The sequence below is a fragment of a genome, unplaced genomic scaffold, assembly GCF_019419815.1.
Source record: "Pyrus x bretschneideri cultivar Hongxiangsu unplaced genomic scaffold, Pyrus_bretschneideri_v1 Contig5, whole genome shotgun sequence".
In the NCBI taxonomy this organism is placed as follows: domain Eukaryota; kingdom Viridiplantae; phylum Streptophyta; class Magnoliopsida; order Rosales; family Rosaceae; genus Pyrus; species Pyrus x bretschneideri.
The window spans coordinates 4602530-4615963 of NW_025999787.1; the positions used below are offsets into that span (position 1 = coordinate 4602530).

Consider the following 13434-nt stretch of genomic DNA (forward strand, 5'->3'; position numbering starts at 1 on the left):
ACCACGTATATAAGGTTTTTTTAGCTAAACTAGTATCTGAGATTAGCATAATTTTTTACTTTGGTCTCTGACAATCAAAATCGATAGAATTAGTCCTTGAATTTGTCCACTGTAAATCATTTTGGTTCTTCTATGAAAAATATGTCAATATCATCGTTAAATTGTCACGTAAGTGACCACATAACCATCTTTTTAAGGATGTTTTTGTCAAACCAACCAATCCTCTTAACAGTGACACTGACAGATTTTTCACGGAATGATCAAAATAATTTAGGGTGGACAATTTCAGAGACCACTTCTATTGATTTTCATTGTCAAATACCAAAATGATGAGTTATGACAATCTTATGGACTATTTGGACTACAAAACCCCATTTATAATAATAAAATTGATAACAAAAGATAGTCTCATTCTGATTGGTGGGTAAGAGGGATATGGATACAAGTCGGGTGAAAAAATAAGCCCCTCACTCTCTCTGGTCCGCAAAGGTATGGACGGAATAATGAGTATGGAACTGCGCGTGCTAATATACGCCTCTAAGCTGTTACACCGTTATATATATGTGCAAACACAGCCCCATGAAACCAAAATCAAACCAAACCACTTCCAAATTCTCAAGCTGTTAGAGAGAGAGAGAGAGAGAGAGAGAGATATTAAGAGAAAGATGGAGAAGGAAATGAAGCAATCAAAATTCAAGAGGATTTGTGTGTTCTGTGGAAGTAGTCCAGGAAACAAAAGCAGTTATAAGGAAGCTGCGATTGAGCTGGGAGAAGAATTGGTAATACTAATACTAATACTAACAATACTTATGTTTATTTAAATTTGGATTTAAATTCGGCTTTTGTTTTTTTAAACCTTTTACTTGTTTTTCAACTTAATTGGGTTTGATTTTTTGCTTTTCTAGCTGAAATTCAGGTAGGTTGATCTTCACTGTTCTTCTATATATATACATATATAATATATTCACGCAAGAATACATAGATGTGTGTGTGTGTGTGTGTGTGTGTGTGTGTGTGTAATATGGGTTCATGTTTTCAAATGATGTCCTTAAATCGACATAAGATTATTAATCTTGACCATTTTCAACGTCAAGCCTCTGTTTCATGTATCTTACTCTGTAAAAGAAAACCCTTCATATGATAGCTTCATTAGTTTTTCTCAATCTATACGTCTCCATACATAAAGAAGGCTGGAATCAACAATGAAATTTTTTTATCCATCCTTCCCACTTTCATGGAACAACCAAATGTAGTTATTTGATTAATACCTCTATCTCTCACACGCACGCGCGCGCACACACAGATAGAATAGGGTAATTCTAGTATGATGAGAATTTTATTAATTTGTACTTCTAAATAGTTATCATGCACCTCTATCTTTACTCTTTCCACTCAAAAAGGTATAGAATGACATTTTTGGATTACAAATAACAATCCGAAATTTTTTTCGGTTACTGAGTATTGTTGTCTGGTTCATATACAAAAGGTTTCAAAGAATATTGATTTAGTATATGGAGGAGGGAGTGTTGGACTGATGGGGCTGATTTCCCAAGCTGTTTATGATGGTGGTAGACATGTCATTGGGTGAGGATCTTAATTCTTCCTCCTTGCCCTTAATTCATTAATATTATTGGCTTTTGGTCTTCAACTCAAACTGATCATTTTGTCATGTTATTGTTTTTGTAGAGTCATTCCCAAGACACTCATGCCTAGAGAGGTGCGTTCTCTATTATTTTTCCCATGACATTTTACTCTAACACAGTATAATGAAAATGACCATACAATACAACTTGTGCTAAAAATACAGAGAGAGAGAGAGATAGAATTGTCTAGTTCTTTTTCTCTCTTTTTATTAGAGTACCTTGGAATATTATTCATGTAGCTTTTGGTAGCCACATTTACATGTACGATGAATTTCTGCCTCACCTTTGTTATCTTAAAATTCTGGTTTTCCCACATCCCACTTTTCGAATTCAAGATTGAATCTGCTAGGACCTCTCTAGCTTGGAAATATGATTGGTCCTCCAATTTTCAGCTTTTACATGTGGAATTGGTATTTAATTCATCCCTACATCCACCTTGCTAATCTTGGGTCTTCTACATTTTTGTCCTTCCTACTAGCTTTATATATCCCACTAGTAGTTACTCAGATTCTTCATGGAACAAAAATATCAGCCTTTTATGATGAAATTGAGGTTCCATCATAAAACTAATTAACAATATGAGAAGTAGTCCAATACTATATAAGTACATAGCAAATATTGTCCCTCACTGACGTAGGACAACTCTTCCTCACATTTCAACTCTCAACATTGTACACCTTTAATTTCTTATATTTTCCTTCCCTTTGTCATGAACTTAGATGTAAATTGGTGGACATCTCGTTTGTGAAATTTCTCTCTCCCCCTTTTACATAATATGATGATGTGAGAAGATAAGCACAAAAGAATGTAAACCCCGTGGCTTGTTGCACTCAAGATTTCGCCAATTCTTTTTGCCTGGTGTGCAATTGCTGAGTCATATTAGATTGAGCCCACCAATGTGTACCACTCATGATTGCTTCTTTTTGCCAAGCACCATGAAAACTCTCTCTCTCTCTCTCTCTCTCTCTCTCTCTCTCTCTCTCTCTGTTCCTTTGTGCTTGGTTTTCTGCCTAATTTTTTCATTTTTTTAGAGAGTAATTTGTGTGTATCAACTGAGTTTTCAGATAACTGGAGAAACTGTGGGGGAAGTGAAAGCAGTAGCAGACATGCACCAAAGGAAGGCAGAGATGGCAAAGCACTCCGATGCCTTTATTGCCTTACCCGGTTGGTATAAAACCTGGCATTAATATACTTCATACTAATACACCTTAATAACTTCTATTTTCTTAGGCAAACAATATGACATATAGTGATTGCTCAAAGTTCCTTGAAATATATGAAAGTAAAATTTTAAAGTGGCCATAAAATAACATGATTTATAAAATGAAAGAAACTAGTTCCCAGCAAGAATATTGTATATCTTCAAAAGTCACCTAGTTGACATGGGCCATATTGTGCATAATTAAAGGTAGATACAAGAAGCTGGAAAGAACATTTGAAAATAAGGTAGTCCTACTGAAATTTTGCTAAAGAATATTCTTCAAGAGTGACGAATCCTATTTCGGGTTCACTTTAGTGACAAACTTTATGTCACTTCAGTGGGTCTGCATCTCTCATCTCTCGTATGCATATCTCGTATGTATTTTTATCATTGCATAATAAGAGATGGGGATACATAACTGTATACACTTATTTGATAGCATGTAATCTCTTGTGATTCACTTGTCATTTATTAGATTTTAATTCCCAATTAGAAAATGTTTCATCTATCTTCTTCCATATCTCTATGAACAAAAAAAACATAAAAGATGAAGGTGTTAGTTGTGGCCCTTAGCAGTAAACCATATGTACAGGTTTAGAAAGCTGCAAAGGTACTGTTAAATGTTAATGCATTATGCAGTCTTAGTGTCAAGTGTCAACTCTGGAAATTTTGCTTTGCCCCAGTCAAATAAGCCCTAAGGTAGTTATATTCCTGGATTTAGAATATTTGGCTTTGGCCGATGTTGCAGCAGGAAGCTGCCGGTAGTTTAAAATATTAGTAAAAGAACACACGAAAAACGTCACCAAAATAATTAATAAATAAAGAATTAACGAATTACTAATAAAATCCGACGACTTTTAACTTACACGGGTTTGATAAACTTGTAATCCGAGTGTAGTGTAGTCCAGGCCTGCTTAGACACAAAAAAACAAAACCATAAGTCTATTTCTTCTCTTTGTCCACTGTTTTTATTCACTCATATCATTTCCAACTCTTGGATTAAAAACTAAAATTTTCAGCCCAAAAAATTTAGATTTTAATCTAGAAACAACTTTTCTACTAAACCGATACCATGAAACTCATGAAGCACTATGTATAAATATTTTTTTTTTTTGTTTTTATAGCCATTGGATTTAAATTTAGACCGTCAGATTTTTTTTTTTTTTTTTTTTTTTTTTTTAACCGTTGGGTTTGAACATATTAGATCTCAGCCACTGAATTTAATGAATTTATAAATATAAAAATTAAAAAAAAAAAAGTTTGAATGGGGAACATGGTCTAACGGCCCATTTAATCTAGGCCGTACATGACATAAAAAGCCATTTTTGGCTCAACAACAAGGGCGACAGAACCCACATATGTGGGACCCCTGCCTCTTTAATGCCTCAGCGCGTTGAGGCATGAGGCGCATTAAGTGCGAGGCTACCTTGATTTTGCTAGCGCGACGTGCAAATGTGGGCCAGCCCACTAATCCAAACACAAATCTTGGCCAGAATTTGCCCCAATATTGAGTTTAACGCATAATCCCATTTTGGCCCAAGGGTTGGAGTGTTTTGAAAGCTAATTTTTGAGACTTACTTCAAGGGTTGGAGTAAGACTCATTAGACCTTTTACTTAAGCATAGTTTTTTTATTATTTATTTTATCTTTTCCCAGTAAAAAATAATGCTTTAAAATGTTTGGGAAGAAATTCTACTACTTAAGCTACAAGCATATTTATTTATTTATGCTTAGCAATGAAATACTAATAGTCGAAGAGTAACCATTCAAACCCTATCAACCAAACGAACCAAAAAGACTATTCACTCATTTGTTTCTTACTGAAAACTGGAAAATTAGGGTTTTGGGGAGCTCTTGCTTTCTGTGGTTACAAGCAGTTCGTTAGCCTGTCCCTCTCCCATCCATTCACTAAAATAAGAAAAAGAGAGAAAAAGTTATAAACTCTTTCACCAAATCAACCAAATGCCAAATGAAAATGGTCCTTGGTAAGATGTGACCAGCATATGAAACAAGACATAAAAGTTTCACGCTGGCCTTAACCCTTTAACCAACTTGTACTCCCTTTATTTTTCTTTTAACTTTTTGGGATATTTTAGGAGCTGAAAACTGTCTCTTTTCAATCCAATCCATGTAGAATCCAAACTCACTACTAAAAGTTTGCTCAAAGGGTACTCTGGGCACCTTTTCCAGAGTGATTTGGGTAGAAGCCCGTGTCGCTATTGTTACAGAATAACAATTTCAGCACTCCTATTTTAATCATATGCACTCTAAATTGATGACATGTAGCAAGCTAAAAGCCTAAAAGAGGTACGTTAAAATAATTAACCTTTTTTAGTTCCAAAAAACAGTCACTAACCCTTTAAGATTTACCATATTGGGCCTACATTTGGGCCTCAAGTTCACTCTAATTGGGTTCACTCAAAGCTCATTCAGTACAAAGCTACAGACAAAGTGGCCAGCCCATTTGACTTTAGTTAAGAAAAGAAGGGAAGAAAAGGAGATTGGACAGTGTTACCAGTGAATTACTGATTCAGGTTATTATTATTATTACAAGATGCAGTACACACACTGTGTAATTTTTAAAATTTTAAACAGAATTGAATTAAATTTATGAAAAAAAAAATAGTTGATTGGGGAAGTTAGAAAAAGTGGGAAAAAGGTGGACGTGGGTGGGTGCAAATGAGAGAGAGAAAGAGTGAGTTTATGTATTAATAGGATGACATGGTTGTGAGGTTTAGGAAAAAAACAACAAAAATTTGTTCGTGCGAAATTCTATTATGTCCAATTTTATCCTTTTCTAATATTTTCTTTTAGTTATGTTTAAAAGGGTATAATAGTAATTTTATTAGTTTTTGGTTGACGGACAGGGTTCTTTTAATATGTAGTTTAGATTATTATTATTATTATTTTTATTTGTTTATTTATTTATTCCTTTTTCTTTGAATGTATGAAGGTGGCTATGGAACTCTTGAAGAGCTTCTTGAAGTGATAGCATGGGCTCAACTGGGCATTCATGATAAACCGGTAATGCTTGTGTTTGTGCCTAGTTAATTTATTCATAACCTTGTTACTTAAAGTTACTCCATTAGTTCAAATCATCACACCTTACAATGGAGTAACTCAAATTGAGGTCTTATGATCTTTTGAACATCTAAATCATGAGAAATGTTCTCAAGACAAGCTGTGTAAAATTGTGAATTTTTATCATCAGTCATGTTTGATTTTTGAATAAATTGACATTCCTTATTTCACAGTCTGAAAACATAAGTTTGACAACAAAACTATTTCTCACTATTTCTTCAAATCGTGATGAGGTGAATATGTGGATTAAAAATGTCCTTTATTTTTCAGGTAGGTTTGCTGAATGTGGATGGGTACTATAACTCCTTGTTGTCATTTATTGATAAGGCAGTAGAGGAAGGTTTCATTAGTCCAACAGCACGCCACATAATTGTTTCTGCTCCTACTGCCAAGGAGTTAGTGAAGAAAATGGAGGTAATCAATCAAAATGTTTTTCCAACTTTTTTATCAATCTTAAAATATAAAGAAACATTATTCGGTTCTTCTGTAATTGTATGTCCTAATTAAACTTGAACTGCATTTTTTTTTTTTTTTTTTTTTCATCAGGAATATTTTCCACGCCATGAAAGAGTTGCTTCAAAGCTAAGCTGGGAAATTGAGCAGTTAGGCTATCCCACAATTTGTGACATATCAAGGTGAGCATAATATAAAGGACTTGGCAGAAAGAGGATGGCTTAGCTCTTCAGTGCTGAAAGGAATTAATTTTAGATTTTAGATGACTGAAACTTTCCTGATCTGGGAATTCCATTTTTCTGTATTTCCCTTTCTCTCAGTTTAAAACTGAAAGAAAAAAACCAAAAATTAATTGACCTCAACAAGTTATGTAACTTGATTAATTACTGTCTTCAGTTTGAGATTTGGTATTTAGTTATAATGCTCAATTGCGCTCAAATGATTGTAAAAATATTGTAAAGTTCATTTCGTTAGTTATATCATTCCTCTAATTGGTCTGCCAGTAACTTAGAGCTTGTGTTAAACTGCAAGTTTTTATAAATTAATATACTTCAACACTAGGTAATTGTTGCTCGAAGCATTTAGAGCTTTTATCTTTGCACTTGAGGATGTGCATTCAACTTTCCCACCACCATTTTCTCGCTTGTATCACTGTTGCGATTTTCTTAAACTCTTTTTTTCAGAACGCCACTTGGCTTAGTTTTTATCCTTAACCACAAGTCACAATCATAAAAAATACAAGTCAAAATCATAAAAATAGTAACTGTTACTGATATCAAAAATGATTTGTACATATATAAAGGAATAACATTACAAAAAAATAAAGAAGGTAAGAGCCGGTTTTATAACCATTTCGTTTTTAATTTTTGATAATTTTTATCTTAGAAATAGTGAAAATAATAATCAAACCGAAAACTATTTAAGCTATTTACATTTTCAAGATTTTATTTTTCAATCTTTATTCTTTATTTATCCCCCTCACTCTCACCACTTTCTTCATCCTTCATTCCCCTCATATGTTTCCACCATGTCTTACATATAAAAAATAAAAAATAAAACATAAATTGAAATATTTACCAGACAAGCTAGTGCATTCTCTTTCATTTGGAATCCCTTGGACTTTTTATGAACCAAGATGGAACAAAATTGAAGAAGTGGATACATAGCCTAACATTTATTGGAAATTAGTATTATTATATAGTTTATGTGGTCTAATATCTTAGTGAATAGGGTGTTGAATTTCTACTCATGCATCCTGAATTCAAAACTCTATCCTTCCCAATATTGATGTAATAGTTTCAAACACTCCCCCTCTCTTTAATAATAATTTTTTTTTTTTCTAGAAAGTATATCATATGGTGGTCTAAGGGCAAAACAAACAGGACACCCGATATGTGCCAAACTTGGTAGAAATATGACCACTTGCTTATTTTGTATTTTTTTAGATAATTTAAATATCATAAACAAACAAAAGTGTACAAGGTGAAAAAAAAAGTGTGAATTCACTTTTCAATATAAAACATTGAAGTTCATATAAATCTAATCAAATCTATATGTCCTCACCTTTCATGTCTAGGCCTTACTTTGGACCAATTTACACATGTATGCCTCGTTTGTTAGAGATTATCTAATTGAATAGTCATCAATGTATTAAAAGCGTGAGGCGTGGGCGAGGCGTCCGAGGTGAAGCCTAGCCTAGGCGTGAGGCGTGAGGCGTGAGGCGTGAGGCGAAGCCTTACGGGATTTAATTTTTTTTTATATATATGTTTTATATATTATACATATAATTGTATTAAAAATAATACTATGTAAAATAAACATCCATTCTCAATCATTCAAAAGATAATATCATTTAAATTCATCATTCAAAGGTAATATCACCCAAATTCATCATTCAAAAGGTAATACAAACAAAGAAAACATAAATTCATCATTCAAAGGTAATATCACCCAAATTCATCATTCAAAAGGTAATACAAACAAAGAAAACAATCATTCATCTAAGTCCTCTTCATCTAAATAAAAGGCATCATCATCCTCTTCATTGCCAACTCTAGATGAACTTGTCGGGTATCTCATCATTTCATCAAAAGAATCTTCCGAATCATATTCCACATTTCTTCTAGTTCTACTTGAGGATTCTTCATTACCCCGTTTTCTTTTGTATGTAATAGGACCCTGAGGTTGAGTAGGCTCGCGAGGAGGAGGAGGAGGAGGAGGAGTAGGCTCACGAGGAGGAGTAGGCTCACGAGGAGGAGGAGGAGGAGAAGACTCTCTAGGCTCTCGAATGTATGAGCCACCTTCATAAACCGGGGTTGGCACATTCCTTACGGCCTCAACATTATACAATAACTCATCCTCAAGCCATGTAGGATCTTCCGGAAGAACGGGATCTTCTATCTCTGTTATCCATTCATCATCAGAGGCAATTTCTTCCACAACAATAGGATCATACTTCTCCATCCTTTTCTTACTTCTTTGTTGTAAAGCCAAATTGTACTTGACATAGGCTAAAGCATTAAGCCTTTTGTGTTCAAGCCTATTCCTTCTTTTTGTATGAATCTACAAATAAATCAATTCTATTATTCAAGTCTAAACATTTTAAGCAAAAATGACACTTAAGATACTAATAATATATTTACTTACCATTGAAAATGTGCTCCAATTCCTCTCACATCCCGATGCACTACAAGTAAGGCTTAGAACTCGGATAGCAAATTTCGTTAACTCGGGTGTTTTATGCCCAAAGCGCTCCCACCAAGCCGCTAAAAAACCAATATTAATAAGGTAAGTAATTTAAAAGTTAATGATAAAAAGATATTAACAATTAATTAATTAAATCTTACTTGGTGTTCGCTTTTTCCTAGTTTGCATAGCCATAGAATCCGCAAATGGACCACGCTTATTAGTAAATAAATCCAATTGAACATCGGCCTCTTCACGTTCTTTCCCCTTCCCAAGCATCCTATCCATGCAAGCAAACAACCCATTTCGCACTTCATCAGTATCTGAGAAATTATCCTCATATCGAAATTGTGGGTTTAAGAAATAGCCCGCCGCATGTAGTGGTTGATGAAGTTGATCGTCCCATCTACGATCTATCTTTCTCCAAATAGGCATATATTTTTTCTCCACTTTGTTAAGATTGCTTGCAATTTTCTCTTTTGCGGCATCCATCAACTCATATATAAAACCCATGGGGGGTCTCTCCTCCGAATCAACCTCTCTCAAAACACAAACAAGAGGAAGAACGCCCTTAATGCAAAAGGAAACTCGACCCCAAAACTCACGATCATATAACACGTGATGTTTAGCCAACTTTGCTTCACGGGATTTTGCATAGGTACTTTCCGACCATTCTTGAGAGGTAAACAAAGCAACAAGATTTTCCTTTTGCTTTTGTAAGCTTTGTAGTGTAAGGAAAGAAGTGGCAAACCTAGTGACCGCCGGACGAAGAATTTCCGAATTGTTAGTGTACTTTCTCATCAAAGCTAGTACCCATTGATGCCCATATAGATACTTTGAAATACACCTAGCACGTTTGAGTGTGTCATCCAACCATGCCATCTTAGAAATATCTTCTAACATCAAATCAATGCAATGAGCCGCACATGGAGTCCACCACACCTTCTCTTTCCTCTCCATAAGTTTTGCCCCGGCATTCTTGTAGTTCGAAGCATTGTCAGATATAACTTGAACCACATTCTCCTCCCCAATTTCTTGAATAACGTCATCCAAATAGCCATACAACAAATCTCCATTCTTAATAGAGGCCGATGCATCAATCGATTTCAAGAACTAAGTACCTTGAGGGCTATTGACAAGAAAGTTGATTAAACATCTACTTTTGCCATCCGACCATCCATCCGACATAATAGTGCATCCATATCTCTTCCAAGCCTTTTGATGTTCTTTCATCATACTTTGTACATCATCAACTTCTTCTTTAAGCATCCAAGTTCTATATTCATGGCTTGTAGGAGCATCAAAGCCGGGACCAAAATTGGACACCAATTTCATTGCATTAACATAATATTCATTGTTTGCCGCATTGAATGGAATGGCACTAGTGTAGAACCATCGAGCAAGTGCTCGGGATGCTTGTCTTCTTTCCTCTTTTTTGAAAGCTGTATTCAAAGTGGTTTGACGAGCTTCCGATGTAACATACCTATCAAGTGGTCCCCTTGACCTAGGTGGTAGCAAAGAACCGATTTGTTGTGAATGTGTGGCACTCGCACTCCCACTCCCACTACTTACATATGCTGTCCTTGTTGTGCCCATATCGACACTTTCACTTTCTTCACCACCACGATACAACTCATGACTAGCTTTCCTCTTTTCTTTAGTTCCCATGACATTAGCAAAACATTCTTCTTTCACATTGGGTGGGACTTTTTTACAACTTATCATTCCTCCCGAACTTACACCACCCAAGTGATGTTTGAATCTAGAAATTGAACTCGTGCATTTGTGGTTACAAAAAACACAATAGAAGTGCTTAGTGATAGGATCCAAATCTTTTGTCCATTGCCAAGCAAAATCTTTCTTAGAAGAAGAAGCCATATTCTTCAATACCCTAAACAATAAACAATAGATGCATGCATACAATTAATGAACCAACAATTTATTAATTAATTTATATACCAATACCAACAATTTCCAACAATTTCTAACAATTAACCCTTAATTAATTTCTAACAATTTCTAACAATTTATTAATTAATTTATAAATTAATCCTTTAATTAATTTATTAACAATTAACCCTTTAGTGCCAATTTCTAACAATTTCTAACAATTTATCTAAGTGCCAATTTATGGCAGTGCACATGAACACAATTTATGACAGTGCACACATGAACACAATTTATGGCAGTGCACATGAACACAATTTATGGCAGCCACACAGATAAAACTATAAATGCAAAACAATTTATGGTATAAGAATAAAACTATAAATGCAAAACAGTTTGCAAACACCGGCCCAGAGATTAATAAATTGTTTTCTATTGTTTTCTATGGCATAAGACTCTGTCTGTCCCCTGTTTTGTATTTTGCTTCTTCCTCTCTCTCTCTGTCTCTCTCTCGCTCTCTCTCTCGCAGACCATCTTCGACCTTCCCCAGAAAACAGCGGCCCCAGAGAACTATTACAGAGGACTTTTCTTTAAGATCCTCGCTAGAAAACTAAATCCCCATTAACCCCAGAGAACTATTAACCCCTTCCCCAGAAAATAAATCCCTAATTTCAGAAACCCTAACCTTTGGGATCTTGTTGACGGCGCTGGGGCTGGGCTGATGGCGCTGAGGTGACAGCGGCGGGGTGATGGCGGCGTGGCGGCGGGGTGATGGCGGCGTGATGAAGACTGAAAATCAGGGGTCGCAGAAGAAGCAAGGCAGAGTCGCAGAAGGCAAAAGGCAGAGGCAGGGGTCGAATTCGAAGGTATGGTGGGTGATGAAGACTGAAAATCTTACCCAAACGACGTCGTTTTGGGTTTTGATAGTTTTTAAAAAAAAAAAAAAAAAAAAAAAAAAAAAAAACGTCCAGACGCCTTGAGGCGCGCCTCCGCCGCCTCGGCGTCTCCGGCGAAGCATTTCGCCTACTCCAGCAAAACTGAGGCGTTTGCCTCTCCGCCCAGCCTCAAGGGCGCCCTAGGCACGCCTCGAGGCGCGTTCTTTAAAACACTGATAGTCATTCACTGTAGATACGTAAATTTCGTTGCATACAAAAGGTGCATCACAAAGCTCCACGTGGCATATGACTCATCACAAATAGACAAGTCATCGATGACATGTGGCATAAATCAAGCAAGGGAAGTATAAAACATTCCCAAAATTTAGCACAAGGGAGAAAACCCCCTTAAATTCGGCTAGGGAATCCAAATTGATCCTAAAACTGGAAAGAAAGTTAAAACATCTTTATAAAATAAGTAAGAATTGAAGATTGCTCACAAAATAGGCAACAAGATCCTTGAATTTGGCCAAGGGAGTAAAGTGGCTGAAATTAAGACACAAAAATGCCTAAAATCATCCCAAAGGCAAGCCTTGAGAAGCCTATAAATACAAGGTCCTCCCACAAGCATAAGGGTTGGAAAAATCTCTACATAGAAGAACCCTTGCAAAATCTTTAAAGGCTAATACGCTGGTAAAGCTCTCTTCAAAGAACATTCAACCAAAGCCGAAGCACTTCCTTGAAGAATCAACAAGCGCTCGTGCCAATTCCTTCAAGACTTTGTTACAAGCTTATAAACTTGTAGCAACGTTCGTTTCAAGATCACGTCGCCAAGACCCTTGAAGCAATGAAATCCCGCATCAAACACTACCTTTACCGCACCCTTGAGGTGAAGATCATCTACGCATTTTTTTCAAGCATAAAACTTGAAGCAATCGTTCAACCGTTCGTCCGAGATCAAGTCATCGCAACCATAAGAAGCCCAAGAAAAACGTAAGAGCTGCTAAGCCGACGTACGCTGGGGAACTTATGGAGCAAGAGCCACGCATTCTCGTCTCCTTGCACGAGTACTTCCAGAAGGATTTCTTCTAACAGTGCACTACCGCTGCCTATCTCATGGTTAAAGTAGAGATAGAAGAGTCTTTAAAAGGCAAAGTTATCGCTGACAATCAAGAGAAAACTCCCATGCCTAAACAAAGCTTGGCATCATACCTTAGCATCTAGGAGGTGCTACGATTGCCTAAGGAGATGCAAAGAGCACTAATAACAGTCTTGGCGAGTCTCGCACTAGTAGAAAAACATGTTTGCGTGACGCATAAAATTTCGTCGCGCAAAGTTTGTTTGTGCGACGCCAAACGCAAAACGTCATGCAAATGGCCTTTGCGCAACGGCACTTTGTGCGACGAAGGCCGACGTCGTGCAAAGTTGTTTTGCGCGGTGTAAGTGCACCTACGTCCCGCAAAGTTTTGGCGCCGAACCTACAATGTTTTACCTTTTTCCCAACTTTGCACAGAGCAAGTGCATCCACGTCGCGCAAAGTTGTTTTGTGTGATGCAGATGCACCTACGTCGCGCAAAGATTTTTTATTTTTTATTTTTTTTATTTTTTTT

General features: G+C 36.1%; 3 protein-coding genes across 3 annotated transcripts; 1 reads left to right on the forward strand and 2 right to left on the reverse strand.

The window, feature by feature from the left end:
* Positions 1 to 458: 458 nt before the first annotated feature.
* Positions 459 to 6872, forward strand: LOC103956750 (cytokinin riboside 5'-monophosphate phosphoribohydrolase LOG1). Its single transcript, XM_048568967.1, has 7 exons — positions 459 to 779; positions 1487 to 1584; positions 1687 to 1717; positions 2708 to 2807; positions 5797 to 5867; positions 6195 to 6338; positions 6471 to 6872. Exons 1-7 carry the CDS (start codon positions 492 to 494, stop codon positions 6561 to 6563), a joined length of 825 nt encoding a protein of 274 aa, XP_048424924.1. The 5' UTR covers positions 459 to 491; the 3' UTR covers positions 6564 to 6872.
* A 1431-nt stretch (positions 6873 to 8303) lies between these two features.
* Positions 8304 to 10175, reverse strand: LOC103957948. Its single transcript, XM_048569037.1, has 3 exons — positions 9224 to 10175; positions 9024 to 9142; positions 8304 to 8939 (listed from the first exon to the last, which is right to left on the reverse strand). The coding sequence occupies exons 1-3, from the start codon at positions 10020 to 10022 to the stop codon at positions 8370 to 8372; spliced, it is 1488 nt and encodes a 495-aa protein (XP_048424994.1). The 5' UTR covers positions 10023 to 10175; the 3' UTR covers positions 8304 to 8369.
* Positions 10175 to 12051, reverse strand: LOC125470246. The gene is made up of 2 exons (XM_048569038.1): positions 11635 to 12051; positions 10175 to 10953 (listed from the first exon to the last, which is right to left on the reverse strand). The coding sequence occupies exon 2, from the start codon at positions 10938 to 10940 to the stop codon at positions 10176 to 10178; it is 765 nt and encodes a 254-aa protein (XP_048424995.1). The 5' UTR covers positions 10941 to 10953; positions 11635 to 12051; the 3' UTR covers position 10175.
* Between the last annotated feature and the right edge of the window lie 1383 nt (positions 12052 to 13434).